The 14,600-nt window shown below is 41.5% G+C and overlaps 1 protein-coding gene across 1 annotated transcript in view; it reads left to right on the forward strand.

The window, feature by feature from the left end:
* The first annotated feature begins 12,380 nt into the window (after positions 1–12,380).
* LOC128687301 (aldo-keto reductase family 1 member B1) overlaps positions 12,381–14,600 on the forward strand; it is a 61,984-nt gene continuing 59,764 nt past the window's right edge. Inside the window, exon 1 of the mRNA XM_070098337.1 lies at positions 12,381–12,652. Within this exon, the coding sequence (XP_069954438.1) occupies positions 12,578–12,652 (75 nt within the window). The 5' untranslated portion in view covers positions 12,381–12,577. The remainder of the gene's footprint in view (positions 12,653–14,600) is intronic.

A 14,600-nucleotide genomic window follows, 5' to 3' on the forward strand; every position in this document is an offset into this window, starting at 1 on the left:
CAGCCTTACTAGAGATATTAACAATGCAAGGAATTTGCAAGAGCAGGCGAAATATACACGAGTCTCCTTCAGCCAGAGATCAGTGTTTGTGTATATTTCGCCTTCTCTCGCGAATTCCTTGCATTGTTAATCTCTCTAGTAAGGTTGATGCATGCAGAGGATGAGATGAAAAGCTGTAAGCCTTCTCCCTGAAAGCTGGCTGCCATGGATCAAAGTTTAGCGCAAGCTGGACTCCAAGGTATTGGTCCAGTGTGGGTAGACTGGTAAAGCACTGCGTACCTTGTTCCAAGGTTCGTAGGTTCGAGTCTCCTTCAGCCAGAGATCAGTGTTTATATATATATATATATATATATATATATATATATATATATATATATATATATATATATATATATATATATATATATATATATATATATATATATATATATATGTCGTGCCTAATAGGTAAAACTGGTCAATTAGCAAGAACTCATTTAAGATTAAGTCCTTTCTAAAAATTTCTCTTACACGTTTAAAGATATATTATTTTCATTAATGTTAATGTAAAAACTTATAATTTTGCACCAAAAGGATCGTAGAAAACTTACCTAACCTTATTATAACAAGCGCAATTTATTTTAGCCTAATCTAACTAAATATATTTTAGATACTTTTACAATAATTTAATAATAAGAAAACACAATGAAATAGATTTTTTTCGTTAGGTTCAGAATGATTTTTGCAAAATTATTGCGTACACAAATTTTCGCTTGTCCTATATGGCAAGATGAGTGTTGCTATTTAAGCCAAGATCGCAAGTTTTACATATTCGGTACTGGCCTGCCTCATGGTAAGCGAGAACCACATGACGCATTAAACCACAGGACCACCCAACCCTACAATCGTCATGTGGTTCTTGCTTACCATGAGGCAGGACAGTACAACATGGGTTCGAATCCTTGGCTAGCGCAGTGTTGTTATTGATCAATACCACTCGTTCGTGGTTACAATAATATGTAAATGCTACTCGTGAGGCTAGTACACCAAACAGAGATGAGAATGAAATTAGCTTAGAAGCTCCCACACCTCCGCAAATCCTCAGATGGCGGCCCAACAGCTAGCTGTGTGCTGGCTGCGCCATTTTTGTAGGGTTGGGTGGTCCTGTGGTGTAAAGCGTCATGTGGTTCTCGCTTACCATGAGGCAGGCCGGTACAACATGGGTTTGAATCCTTGGCTAGCGCAGTGTTGTTATATATATAAATATATACATGCTCAGGGCTGCAACATCAGATAGCGAGACTATCCGTCTCCAGGCTGTGAGCACATCTCACCCCAGGGACTTCCTCCAAACAGTTCCCAAATGGGAATGCGCCTCGACCCCAAGACCCTCCATATTACAGTGGCTCTGCACCTTGCTGCCCCAATTCACACAGATTATACGTGTATTTGCGGCGAAGCGCAAGCCGACCAATACGGTCTACATGGTCTCAACTGCTCCAAAACCAAGGGCTGGCATGTAAGACACAATGACGTCAATGACATCATAAAGAGAACCCTTGCTACAGCAGGATGCCCAGCTGAGAGGGAGCCCCGATCACTAGCAGCCAACAATACCCACAACCCTGCAAACCGCCCAGACGAGATCACCATCTATCCTTGGAAGAATGGCAAGCTCTTAGCATGGGACTATACCTGTGTGTCGACACTGGCTGACACCTATATCCATCACAGTATTGGGCGACAGGGAGGAGCTGCTGACCACAGGGAAGAGTACAAGATCATCAAGTACAGGGACATAAGCCAACAGTATCAATTTGTCCCAGTGGGATCAGAGACCTTGGGATCATGGGGAAAAAATGCCACACGTTTCTTTAAAGAATTGGGTTCCAGACTCATCGACACCACCAGGGGCCCAAGGGCAGCCACTTTCATGTTTCAGCACCTCAGCGTGGCCATCCAGAGAGGAAATGCATGCTGCATACTGGGCTCTCATCCAGCTTCGAAGGAGCTGGAGGAAATTCATAAGCTTTAATACAGTGTGCCATTGTATTCATGTTTGTGTTTTCTGTAAATGTTTTCTATCTATTAATAAATGTTCACATAGAATATAATATATAGGGGGTGGTAGGAAAAAAAAATATTCAAACAGCTCCGGGGGAGAACCTTGAGTTTTCCCTGAGGTACGTTTATTGTCTTCTCTGAGGATGAGGGTCCTCAGTCAAGTTCTAGAGGTAGAGTTGTAGTGAATACAGTAACACAACAACAGTGTAGAGTTGTAGTGAATACAGCAACACAACAACAGTGTAGAGTTGTAGTGAATACAGTAACACAACAACAGTGTAGAGTTGTAGTGAATACAGCAACACAACAACAGTGTAGAGTTGTAGTGAATACAGTAACACAACAACAGTGTAGAGTTGTAGTGAATACAGCAACACAACAACAGTGTAGAGTTGTAGTGAATACAGCAACACAACAACAGTGTAGAGCTGTAGTGAATACAGTAACACAACAACAGTGTAGAGCTGTAGTGAATACAGTAACACAACAACAGTGTAGAGTTGTAGTGAATACAGTAACACAACAACAGTGTAGAGCTGTAGTGAATACAGTAACACAACAACAGTGTAGAGTTGTAGTGAACACAGTAACACAACAACAGTGTAGAGCTGTAGTGAACACAGTAACACAACAACAGTGTAGAGTTGTAGTAAACACAGCAACACAACAATATAAGACAATTATCATCCAGAAACCATCTCACCAGTGTTGCCATAACTAATAACAGTAACTTAAAAGGCTACTTAGTGTTGTGGAGTGACAGAAATTAGTAAATTCTTCTTTTATATAAATATGAGAAATATAGTTACTTGTGGAAATACAAAAAAGCCGTGTAGTTGGCAGCTGTGGTCGCAATATACACAACGGAAAGAAAATATTCTTGCAGTAATCTTCACCAGTTGCACTACCATGGCCAACAATAGTGATAAAATAGCATTTGATGTGATGGAGGTGGAAAGCTAGATAGCTGAACAGCGATCTATAATTGCACAAAACCTCAGGCTGTAAAAAAGGTCAAAAGAGGTCACCTGCCATTCGTCATAGTAGGAGCTGTCAGAAGTCACCGGTTTCAAGTCCTACACCGACTGAAAACACTTCTGGAGCAGAGGCGCAATCGTTGGCCTCCACTCCAGAACAAGAGTTATTAGAGCCAGCAAATAAACCCCCTTAAATTCCATCAATATAAGATAAGATAAGATTTCGTTCGGATTTTTAACCCCGGAGGGTTAGCCACCCAGGATAACCCAAGAAAGTCAGTGCGTCATCGAGGACTGTCTAACTTATTTCCATTGTGGTCCTTAATCTTGTCCCCCAGGATGCGACCCACACCAGTCGACTAACACCCAGGTACCTATTTGCTGCTAGGTGAACAGGACAATAGTGTAAGGAAACGTGTCGGAATGTTTCCACCCGCCGGGAATCGAACCCGGGCCCTCCGTGTGTGAAGCGGCAGCTTTAGCCACCAGGCCACCGGACCTGGCAAAGAGTCACAGAGCTGCTGAGAGGGGCCAATATATATGAAATACGAAGGGAAGCACTGGTCAATGAAACTGCAAATATCGAACTTAAGAATCGCAGGAAGAGCTAAAAGCCATAAAGGAAACTGAAAAAAAAAAAGGATTTCTTCTCTTATATCAAATCTAAGGGGAAAACATCATCCAGTATTGGGCCCCTGCTTAGGCGAGATGGGACATATACAGATGATAGCCAAGAAATAAGTGAGATACTAAAGTTCCAATTCGACTCAGTGTTCAGCGAGCCGCTGCCCAGACTAAAGGGTCGACTATCCAAATGAATTCTTTGTAAAAGAGCGAGACCAAAAATTTGGTCATCTCAAAAACCTCGGATATTATCCTAACATCACAAGACTCTGAAAAGACAATAAATAACAAGCCCATGCACTCTGCCCCAGGCCCAGACTCATAACTACATGTTCATCCAGAACTGCAAGAAGTCCCTATCGCGTGCCTGCAGCATTCTATGGAGAGGGAGCATGGACACGGGGGTCATCCCACACACACTAAAAACAACAGACATAACCCCACTCCACAAAGTGGCAGTAAAGCAATTGCAAAGAACTACAGACCTATAGCACTAACATCCCATAGCATAAAAATCTTTGAGAGGGTTCTAAGAAGCAAGATAGCCAACCACCTAGATGCCCATCAGTTACACAACCCAGGGCAACACGGGTTTAGAGCAGGTCGCTCCTGCCTGTCCCAGCTACTGGACCACTATGACAAGGTCCTGGATGCTGTTGAGGATAAACAAAATACAAATGTAGTAGACAGACTTTGCAAAAGCTTTCGACAAGTTTGACCACGGTGTAATAGCACACAAAATGCGTGATAAAGAAATAACAAGAAAATATGGTAGATGGATCTACATCTTCCTGACAAACAGAACACAAAGAGTAATAGTAAACAGAGTAAAGTCCCAGGCAGCCATGGTGAAAAGCTCTGTTCCACAAGGCACAGTACTCGCTACCATTCTATTCCTCATCCACATTTCTGACATAGACAGAGATGTAAGCCATAGCTCCGTGTCTTCCTTAGTGGATGATACCCGGATCACCATGGCAGTGACCTCCATCGAAGACACTGTGAGACTCCAAGTGGACATCAACCAAATCTTCAAATAGGCAACTCAAAACAATATGAAGTTCAACGAGGAGGAATTTCAACTACTCAGATACGGAAAACTTGAAGAAATTAAAAATGTATCAGGGAATATGAAAAATTCTAACCATACAATAGAGCGAAAAAGAGGAACTCGCCTTCAAAGACCACAGCAATGTATCTACCTCATCGGCTAGGAAAATGATAGGATGGATAATGAGAACCTTCAAAACTAGGGATGCCAAGCCCATGATGGCACTCTTCAAATCGCTTGTGCTCTCTAGGCTGGAATACTGCTGTACACTAACGGCCCCCTTAAAGGCTGGTGACATTGCAGACCTGGAGAGCGTACAAAGAACTTTCACGGCACACATAAGTGCGATAAGGCACCTAAATTACTGGGAACGGTTGAAGGTCCTTGATCTGTATTCCCTGGAAAACAGGCGAGAGAGATACATGATAATATACTCTTGGAAGGTCCTGGAGAGATTGGTACCAAACCTGCACACGAAAATCATTCCATATGAAAGCAAAAGACTCGGCAGGAGATGCAACATTCCCACAGTGAAAAGCATGGGCGCCAAGAGTAATTTGAGAGATAACAAAATAAGTGTTCGGGGCCCAAGACTGTTCAGCTGCCTCCCAGCACACACAAGGGGGATTACCAATAGACCCCTGGCTGTGTTCAAGAAAGCAATGGACAGGCACCTAAAGTCAGCACCTGACCAACCGGGCTGTGGTTCGTACGTCAGTTTGCGTGCGGCCAGCAGTAACAGCCTGGTTGATCAGACCCTGATCCACCATGAGGCCTGGTCTCAGACCGAGCTGCGGGGGCGTTGACCCCCGAAACCCTCTCCAGGTAAACTCCAGGTATTATATTTCTCTCAACCATGGACTTCCTCGATGTAACTTTCTTGGAATTTTGAAAAATCAATTAGATGGTTAAAATCTCTCAATGAATAAACAGAATATTAGAATTTTGTCCACTTCTAATGCTATATTATTGTTGTTGTGACTTAGTTCAAAATTTTACCAGTTTGACCGTAATAAAATATTTTTTAATAATAATTTTTAATTTTTAATAATAATTTTTAATAATAATTCTTGTAGACATTGACATCAGCATTTTCTGAGGAATTTTTTTTTATCAAAAATTATTAAAAAATATTATTTTCGAGATTTTTAAATACATCTTTGATATTAAAATTCTTGAGTAGAGAAGATATATCAAGAAAGTTTTCATGGTAAGGGAGAACCAATATATTTTTTTGGTAGAATAATGTTGTTTGTCCTTTATTGAATTGTAAAAAAACTATTTCTAGAATTTTTAAAAGATTTATCAATTAAATATTTTGGCTATTTTAGATCATTAGTCACTGCACAAATCTTTGAGATTAATTCATCTATAAACTCTGGGTTGCAAATGCGTAAAGTTCTCAAAAATATTGATCAGAATGCAAAAAAAATAACTATCGTGATATGAATACTAATAATAATAATAATAATAATAATAATAATAATAATAATAATAATAATAATAATAATAATGATGCACATGAGAATAGTTTTTTGTTGGTTTTCTGTAAATTTTAAATTTAAAATCATGTTTCCCCTTTAATTTTTTTTTTTTTTTTTTTTATTCGCCGGTATTCTCCCGGTCCGGGTCTTTTCCAAGTAGTGGTGACCCGGCCTTGGCTCCCTATCTGGGGAGTGTCTCGAGACTTAAGTCTCCCATGGGAGGAGGTACAAGTACCCCCTCATCTTTGGGACCAACTGTCCGCAGGCCTAGCCACATTCCCCGCCCTCACGGGGCTCGTAGGGAGAAGCTAGGCCTCTTGTCTGCCATCTGCCCCGCCCTAAAAGGGCTCGTGGGGATGGCAGTCTTATGAGCTGCAGATGGTAGCAAGCTCAGGCTATCTTTTCCCCTTTTAATATTAAAACATCTAGAAAGGGCAGTAAGTTATTTTGTTTAAATTCAACAGGAATAATTTATGGAATGACCTAGACTAATTTAGCAAGTAAATTGTTTATATATATATATATATTCTTATCCATTTAAAATAAATTATCAATATATCTGTACCATTTAGCTCTATTGGGAAGGATTTTGTTAAGTAATTTTGCTTCAAAAATTACCCTTTTAAGGTAATTTTAAATGTTATTCTTTCTTAAGACATCCCTTAGTGAGTACGACAGCTCCTGAAGACGTCGAGAGTACGACAGCTCCTGAAGACGTCGACAGTACGACAGCTCCTGAAGACGTCGACAGTACGACAGCTCCTGAAGACGTCGACAGTACGACAGCTCCTGAAGACGTCGACAGTACGACAGCTCCTGAAGACGTCGACAGTACGACAGCTCCTGAAGACGCTGACAGTAAGACAGCTCCTGAAGACGTCGACAGTACGACAGCTCCTGAAGACGTCGACAGTACGACAGCTCCTGAAGACGTCGACAGTAAGACAGCTCCTGAAGACGTCGACAGTAAGACAGCTCCTGAAGACGTCGACAGTAAGACAGCTCCTGAAGACGTCGACAGTACGACAGCTCCTGAAGACGTCGACAGTACGACAGCTCCTGAAGACGTTGACAGTAAGACAGCTCTTGAAGACGTCGACAGTACGACAGCTCCTGAAGACGTTGACAGTAAGACAGCTCCTGAAGACGTTGACAGTAAGACAGCTCCTGAAGACGTCGACAGTACGACAGCTCCTGAAGACGTCGACAGTACGACAGCTCCTGAAGACGTCGACAGTAAGACAGCTCCTGAAGACGTCGACAGTAAGACAGCTCCTGAAGACGTCGACAGTAAGACAGCTCCTGAAGACGTCGACAGTACGACAGCTCCTGAAGACGTCGACAGTACGACAGCTCCTGAAGACGTTGACAGTACGACAGCTCCTGAAGACGTCGACAGTACGACAGCTCCTGAAGACGTCGACTTCCGTGACAGCTGCGTAGACCAGAACTGTCATCCAGGCTATGTGCTGTCTACAGTTCATATTATCTTACACATTATCTTTCCCAAAAACTTATTTATTATCTGGTTTATTTAAAAATGATTCCAACATTAGTAAAATTTGAAGTAAGTGAAGAAAATAATACAAAATAACGAGGGTTAATTGTTATTTATTATTCTTTCTGATTAGGTAATCTGAAAATCTGGATCAGTAATTGGACGTGTAAATAAGTTTATTCAGGTATACATAAATACAGTTACATAGATTATCATACATAGCAGTATATGTGTAGACAACTTGGGACAACCTAAAAAGGTCAGAGAAAGTGACTCTATCCATTGTGGGTCTTTGTAGACGTGTTTGACCTTGAATCATGCATTTACTGCATGACTGGTGCAGATGACCTCAGGGGAGGTGCCAGGCACGCATCTGTAAGTAACCTTGGGCAGATAACAGGCGCATATCAGCTGGTAACTCACCATGACAGTTATACATATTTTCGACCAAGAGATATAGTGAACTGTTATCATTTTTTGTCAGACGAGTTATGACTATTTTGTACATGCATATGTCATGACTGTGACTAGGAGGTGGGGGGTAACCAATAGGCCCCTGGCTGTCTTCAAAAGGCACTGGACAGGCACCTCAAGTCAGTAACTGATCAGAACCTAAGCTCGTACGTCGGTTTATGTGCGGCTAGCAGTAACAGCCTGTGATGAATGGTTTTGAAAACCGACAAGTTGAAGAACTGAGACACTTAAGCAACACATGGGAATCTTTATTGAATAAAGATTCCCATGTGTTGCTTAAGTGTCTCAGTTCAGTACCAGCCTGGTTGATTAGGCCTTGATCCACAGTGACGCCTAGTTACAGACGGGGCCGCGGGAGCGTTGTCCCCCGAAGCCCTCTCCAGGTATTCCTAAAAATTCTTGATATATATTTTTTCGTAATGTTCAGATCGGTTTCCGCTTATTTATGGCATAAGCAGCATCAGGGTTGTTGAATGACGGTGTACGAGTACACTGTGATTCAGAGTTCAATCAGTAAATAAGTTTATTACCCCTTGTTAAAGAACGTCAAAACGTATTTGTTCTTGCCTGACTTTGTAACGTGCTGTGAGGTGGGCTAATTAAAGTTGAACGGAGTGTGAATTAGTGTTGCACTCACAAACACGACTATGGTGGAGTGAACACATGAGGGAACCGTCTCAGCACTAGTGAAGTTCAACAAGCCATTTTCAGCATATAAAGGACACTGGAACAGAACACGTAATGGATGTACAAAGACTGACCAAAGCCACAATGTAGAGTCCAGTGTGGTGCAAGGCTCCTTAGGCTTTCTAGAAGGAAGATGGAAGGGCTATGAGACAACATTTCTGTCATATGAGAGATAAACTATTGAGGATAATGAGTCCTAGGAGACGCTTGAGGAAGCTCAGAATGAAACTGCCAAAGACGAAGAAGAAAACAAAGAGGAGATGCGAGGGTATAACTATCATTAAAGGCTAGTATGACAGGTAAAGTGGCTAATACGGCTGGAGATACTAGCAGTCAGTCTCCAGTCAATATGTACCTAGATTACCGCAATTAAATTTACTAGTGTTCGATGGTACCTTAACAGAGTACATTGCATTTTGGGATTAGTTCAGGGCCAAGATGCACAACTGAACAGACTTGGATGCCAGTTACATACCTGCCAAGTACCAGTTGACGGATATGTTAGAGGATAGTCGAAATAAAAATAGCCATATGGAATCGTTTGTTGGATTAAGAGAGGTGCCTTCATGACTCTCCGAGCTTAGACATGTTCTATATTGAGGTCATAAATTTGACAAATTGCCTCAAAGATCTGCATGATTGGGGAAATTCTGAATGATCACCAGCCATACAATCCAAAGAAAATCAACCGGTACTACGATACATGAATTTCATCTGAAATACCGAACTAATCGCTTTACACTAAAACAAATCATTGAGAGGATGAGAGATTTTATTTCTCATCTGAGTGTAGGTGAGAGAGAAGAGCCACCACCCTATAATAAACCAGATCGTTACTCTAAACACTCAGGAGACAAATCTCATAAGACAGATATCGGAGTATATTATGACCTAGAAGTGTCTCAAGCCAAGTGTCTCAAGCCAAGTGTCTCAAGCCAAGTGTCTCAAGCTAAGTGTCTCAAGCCAAGTGTCTCAAGCCAAGTGTCTCAAGCTAAGTGTCTCAAGCCAAGTGTCTCAAGCCAAGTGTCTCAAGCCAAGTGTCTCAAGCCAAGTGTCTCAAGCCAAGTGTCTCAAGCCAAGTGTCTCAAGCCAAGTGTCTCAAGCTAAGTGTCTCAAGCCAAGTGTCTCAAGCCAAGTGTCTCAAGCTAAGTGTCTCAAGCCAAGTGTCTCAAGCCAAGTGTCTCAAGCCAAGTGTCTCAAGCTAAGTGTCTCAAGCCAAGTGTCTCAAGCTAAGTGTCTCAAGCCAAGTGTCTCAAGCTAAGTGTCTCAAGCCAAGTGTCTCAAGCTAAGTGTCTCAAGCCAAGTGTCTCAAGCTAAGTGTCTCAAGCCAAGTGTCTCAAGCTAAGTGTCTCAAGCCAAGTGTCTCAAGCTAAGTGTCTCAAGCCGTGTCTCAAGCCAAGTGTCTCAAGCCAAGTGTCTCAAGGGGTCTAAACAGAACAATAGAGCCACTCGCACTAAAATATTCGTGTTTTGTAAAGGTGAACATACTAGCAAGAGTTGCTTAACACTAAACAATAGGCATCAGCGATGAGGAGAGTTGCAGCTCTGTTTTAATAGCATAGTTGTTGTTATTGATGTACCAATGATGTTTACAGTAATATGACATCAAATCAAATCAGAAGTTTATTCTCTGTAAAGATTACAACGTGGGATTTACATATTATAAAATATTGGTTACAGTGTGTGGTTGACATATAATAAAATACTAATTACAAAGAGGGTCACTATCATGCCTAGCATGACTAGGCATTTCGGGGAGACTAATAATAATTCTAACTCTATATTGATACAGGTTATGGAGCATATTGATATATATTAAAGCTGGATAACTGCATTACCGTTTGTAACTTTAGTAATGAGAATGGTTTTGTCTTGGCATGACACACAGTTTGTATTAAAGTTCCTATAGTGGAGTATCTCAGGCAAACTTATGACTAGTTAAAGATTTATTAGATAACAGCCTTTTTCATAATTTTATGTTTACAGTTATTTGGGTGAGTGTAAGTGTAAATTGGGGGGAATCACAAATATCGAGAGTAGTTCTGGGTGGCTAACCCTCCGGGGTTAAAAATCCGAACGAAATCTTATCTTATCTTATCTTATCTTCTGGTTTGTTTTTTTATGTGTGTATGATACAAGTAAGAGAATAGGTGGTTTTCATGTAGCTAGCTGATGGTGGGGTGTGTCAGAGAGATAAGATTTTTTTAACGGTAGTTTTGAAAGTGATGGTTGTGTCTGCAGTTCTAGAGTTTTCAGGCAGGGAGTTCCAGATTCTTGGTCCTTTAATGTACATTGAATTTTTGTATAGGTTTAGCCAGACACGGGGAATGGCAGATATTTTTGTGCCTGGTGTTATGCCTGTGGGTCCTGTCACAACTATCAAAAAAATGTTTTAGTTCAGGGTTAATATTGGAATTTATGGTTCTGTAAATGTAGGTTGCACAGTAGTAAGTGTGGATGTTCTGTACAGTGAGTAAGTTTAGATCTTTAAAAAGTTGGAGGGGGGGTTTTGTCTAGTATTGGATTGCATGATAATTCTTACTGCGCCTTTTTGTTGGATTATTATTGACCTTAGGTGTGTTGCTGCTGTTGATCCCCAGGCACAAATAGCATAGGTGAGGTAGGGATAAATGAGGGAAAAGTGAGAAGGGGTGACTGTGGTACGTAGTAACGTATCTTGGAGAGGATCCCGACATCTGTCACAAATAATTAGTGATTGTAATCGACTAAGTCATATAACTGACATAAGCAACCAGTCAGCCAGCGTCATCTGAGTAAGCTAACTGACCAAACTAACCAATCAATCACTGGCAACTAATCAATTCTACATGACTGTTACACATTGCTGTGAGGTATACACAATAGTTTAATGTTTCTTGTTGAGGCTTTAAGTAATTAGCCTACTCGTGCTAATTTTTATGAGTAATTAATAAGGCTTGAATACAATCAATAATAAATTGTTAGTCATAAGAGATAAGATAAGATAAGATTTCGTTCGGATTTTTAACCCCGGAGGGTTAGCCACCCAGGATAACCCAAGAAAGTCAGTGCGTCATCGAGGACTGTCTAACTTATTTCCATTGGGGTCCTTAATCTTGTCCCCCAGGATGCGACCCACACCAGTCGACTAACACCCAGGTACCTATTTGCTGCTAGGTGAACAGGACAACAGGTGTAAGGAAACGTGTCGAATGTTTCCACCCGCCGGGAATCGAACCCGGGCCCTCCGTGTGTGAAGCGAGAGCTTTAGCCACCAGGCCACCGGGCCACCCCAAAATACAAAATACAAAATACACACAAAATACAATCACTTGTGAGTTAAGTAAGACACTTTCTTGAGGCAGTGATATATATTATGAACTATTAGTGATAACTGTTTATACTGAAATAGTTCTGTCTTAAATTTTGATCAATATTTGAAGAAAATAGATAAATATAAAATTTTGTTTTAAGTTCGTTTTTTACTGACGTAAAGAGGAACTTAAGAGAGAGACGTGTACACAAATAAATTTCTGGTTGAGATAATTAGATGAGGCGATGATAACGCATGAGTGGTGGTGCCAAGCCAGCCAGCCCAGCCAGATTTGCTTGGCACTGACACTCCCGTCATCACCGCCAAGCCAGCCAGGCCAGCCAGTTTTCCTTGGCACTGACACTCCCGTCATCACCGCCTGCACACACCTCTTCTCTCTGCTCTTCATATCATCATCTATTTACCTTATCAAGTAAGAGTGTCACAATGGCACCCAAGGTACCCACTGTGAGCCTGCATACTGGACAAGAGATGCCTATCATTGGGATTGGTACCTTGAGGGTGAGTATCACATTGTATTTTTGAAATCCTGTGAGGACCTTAACTCTAAGGCAATCACGGCTTTCACGGCCTAGGCAAAATTAGTAATTATACTTTCACAAGTTTCCACCATATGTTCTCTTTCTAGTATTTAATAGAACGTATGGAAAATTTTCTAGGGTGCTTACCTGTATGTACCTCAACATTATATACATACCAGTAATCTCATTGGGAGACAATCATATTGTTTACCGTAGTCACCCCGTGTAGACATGTGAGAAAACTTAACCACCCCTGGTCGCGCCAAGTGGTCCCCTCGACCTCACAATCTTATCCATATCTATCCGAGACCAGTATGGATTGGATAGCACCCACAAGTACGGTGCTACTAATTAATTGTGGACTGTATAGATTATATTAATTTAGCTGAATGAAGGGAAGGGGGGTAGGATACACCTGGATACATCCATCAAGGAAAACATTTGTACATAATCCCACCACTTACCAGATGTTCTCTGGTGGTCCCTTGATGTAGCTGGATCACTCATAACCTATCTAATCACAACATAACACAACTGGCCAGCCTAAGTTTGTTATAATTAGAAGGGTTACTTAACTGTGGGTGATTGATACTCCTTATTTCTTCCATTCACCATCTCAGTTTCGATGTCCTGCTACACCGACACGGTTCTCATTCCAGCAAGACGAGGTATCCGCTGGTTTGTCCCGCTTTAAACGTCGTGACTCAAGGAGCTTCGCTTTCCTCGTCTCGGGAGCAACGAGGTCTAACGTGTTCACTCGGAGCAAGACGACTTATTTCACTTCACGCATTCTCTTAACTTAGCGTTATTATCATTAATTACATTACAATTCACAAGACGATTTAATGGCTCATAATTATTATACACATTAGAGATCACTCCATTAAGATCTGAGACCGATGAGTGATGATTAAACCAAGGGTAATTTTCCTCGGGACACAGTCCAGGACGACGCGTCAGTCACCCACGGTCCTACCCTTATTCACTCAATTACCACTCTATTACCGTGGTCCCGTAAATCACGTTCCCTCACTCTCCACCAGGAACAGTTACGACACTTCCTATTACGAAATGAGGCCTATATTAATCCTTAGGCCGCCGTGAATGCCAATTTCGTGGTTCCATGCTTTTTCCCCGCTTCCTCTCCACCTTCAAAACAAACCCGCCACTCTCCCCCGCACATCCGCGCATGCGCCAAGGGAACTCTTGGTTCTACCCTATTTTCAAATACATTTTTGACTCATATCGGCACATAAAACACCTATTAGGCGCTATAGTTTCGGAAAATTAAAAATTTTCCACAGAACGAAGGACCAATACAAGGAATTAAAGTGGTGTGGAGGCCATTCCTAGCTAAGAACTCCCAGAAGGCTACACTAGACTAATTTGTTCCTTAGAAGTTCTCTTCCTAAATGGGCCCATGTGTAGAGGAGAAAGGCTAAACTGTCTTGAATTCCTTGGCCTACTGTAGACTTGAAGAAATTCAATAACTTATGTAACCCAAAGGGAAATGTCATTAACTACTAAGATACTGAGCAGGCACCTAGGGTTAGGAGAAGGGATTTTTCCTTGCTCCTAACCAGTCCGGCCCAACATAAGTGTGTCCGACTTCACTAGCGTCTAGTGGATAGAAGTCTGGTATAGAGACCAACTATCTCTGTAGCACTCTGGAAGACCTCTACATTTGCTCTTAGTGCAGTTCCAGATGAGTATTTTATGGGTTCAGTGATATCTTGCACTGATGACCACGACATCTATGTTGACAACCTGGGCTCTGCTTCAAGAATAAAGTGCCTCTCATACCTTCCCCAACCTTCACCCTTCTGATGGGTGCCAATGTTCCTTTATTAACTATGAACTGATTTCGTTCCCAAAGGTAGTGATGTAATATTAATATTCTAAAATTATTCTAATAATTCTAATATTCA

Source organism: Cherax quadricarinatus, chromosome 62, assembly GCF_038502225.1.
Source record: "Cherax quadricarinatus isolate ZL_2023a chromosome 62, ASM3850222v1, whole genome shotgun sequence".
Lineage (NCBI taxonomy): Eukaryota > Metazoa > Arthropoda > Malacostraca > Decapoda > Parastacidae > Cherax > Cherax quadricarinatus.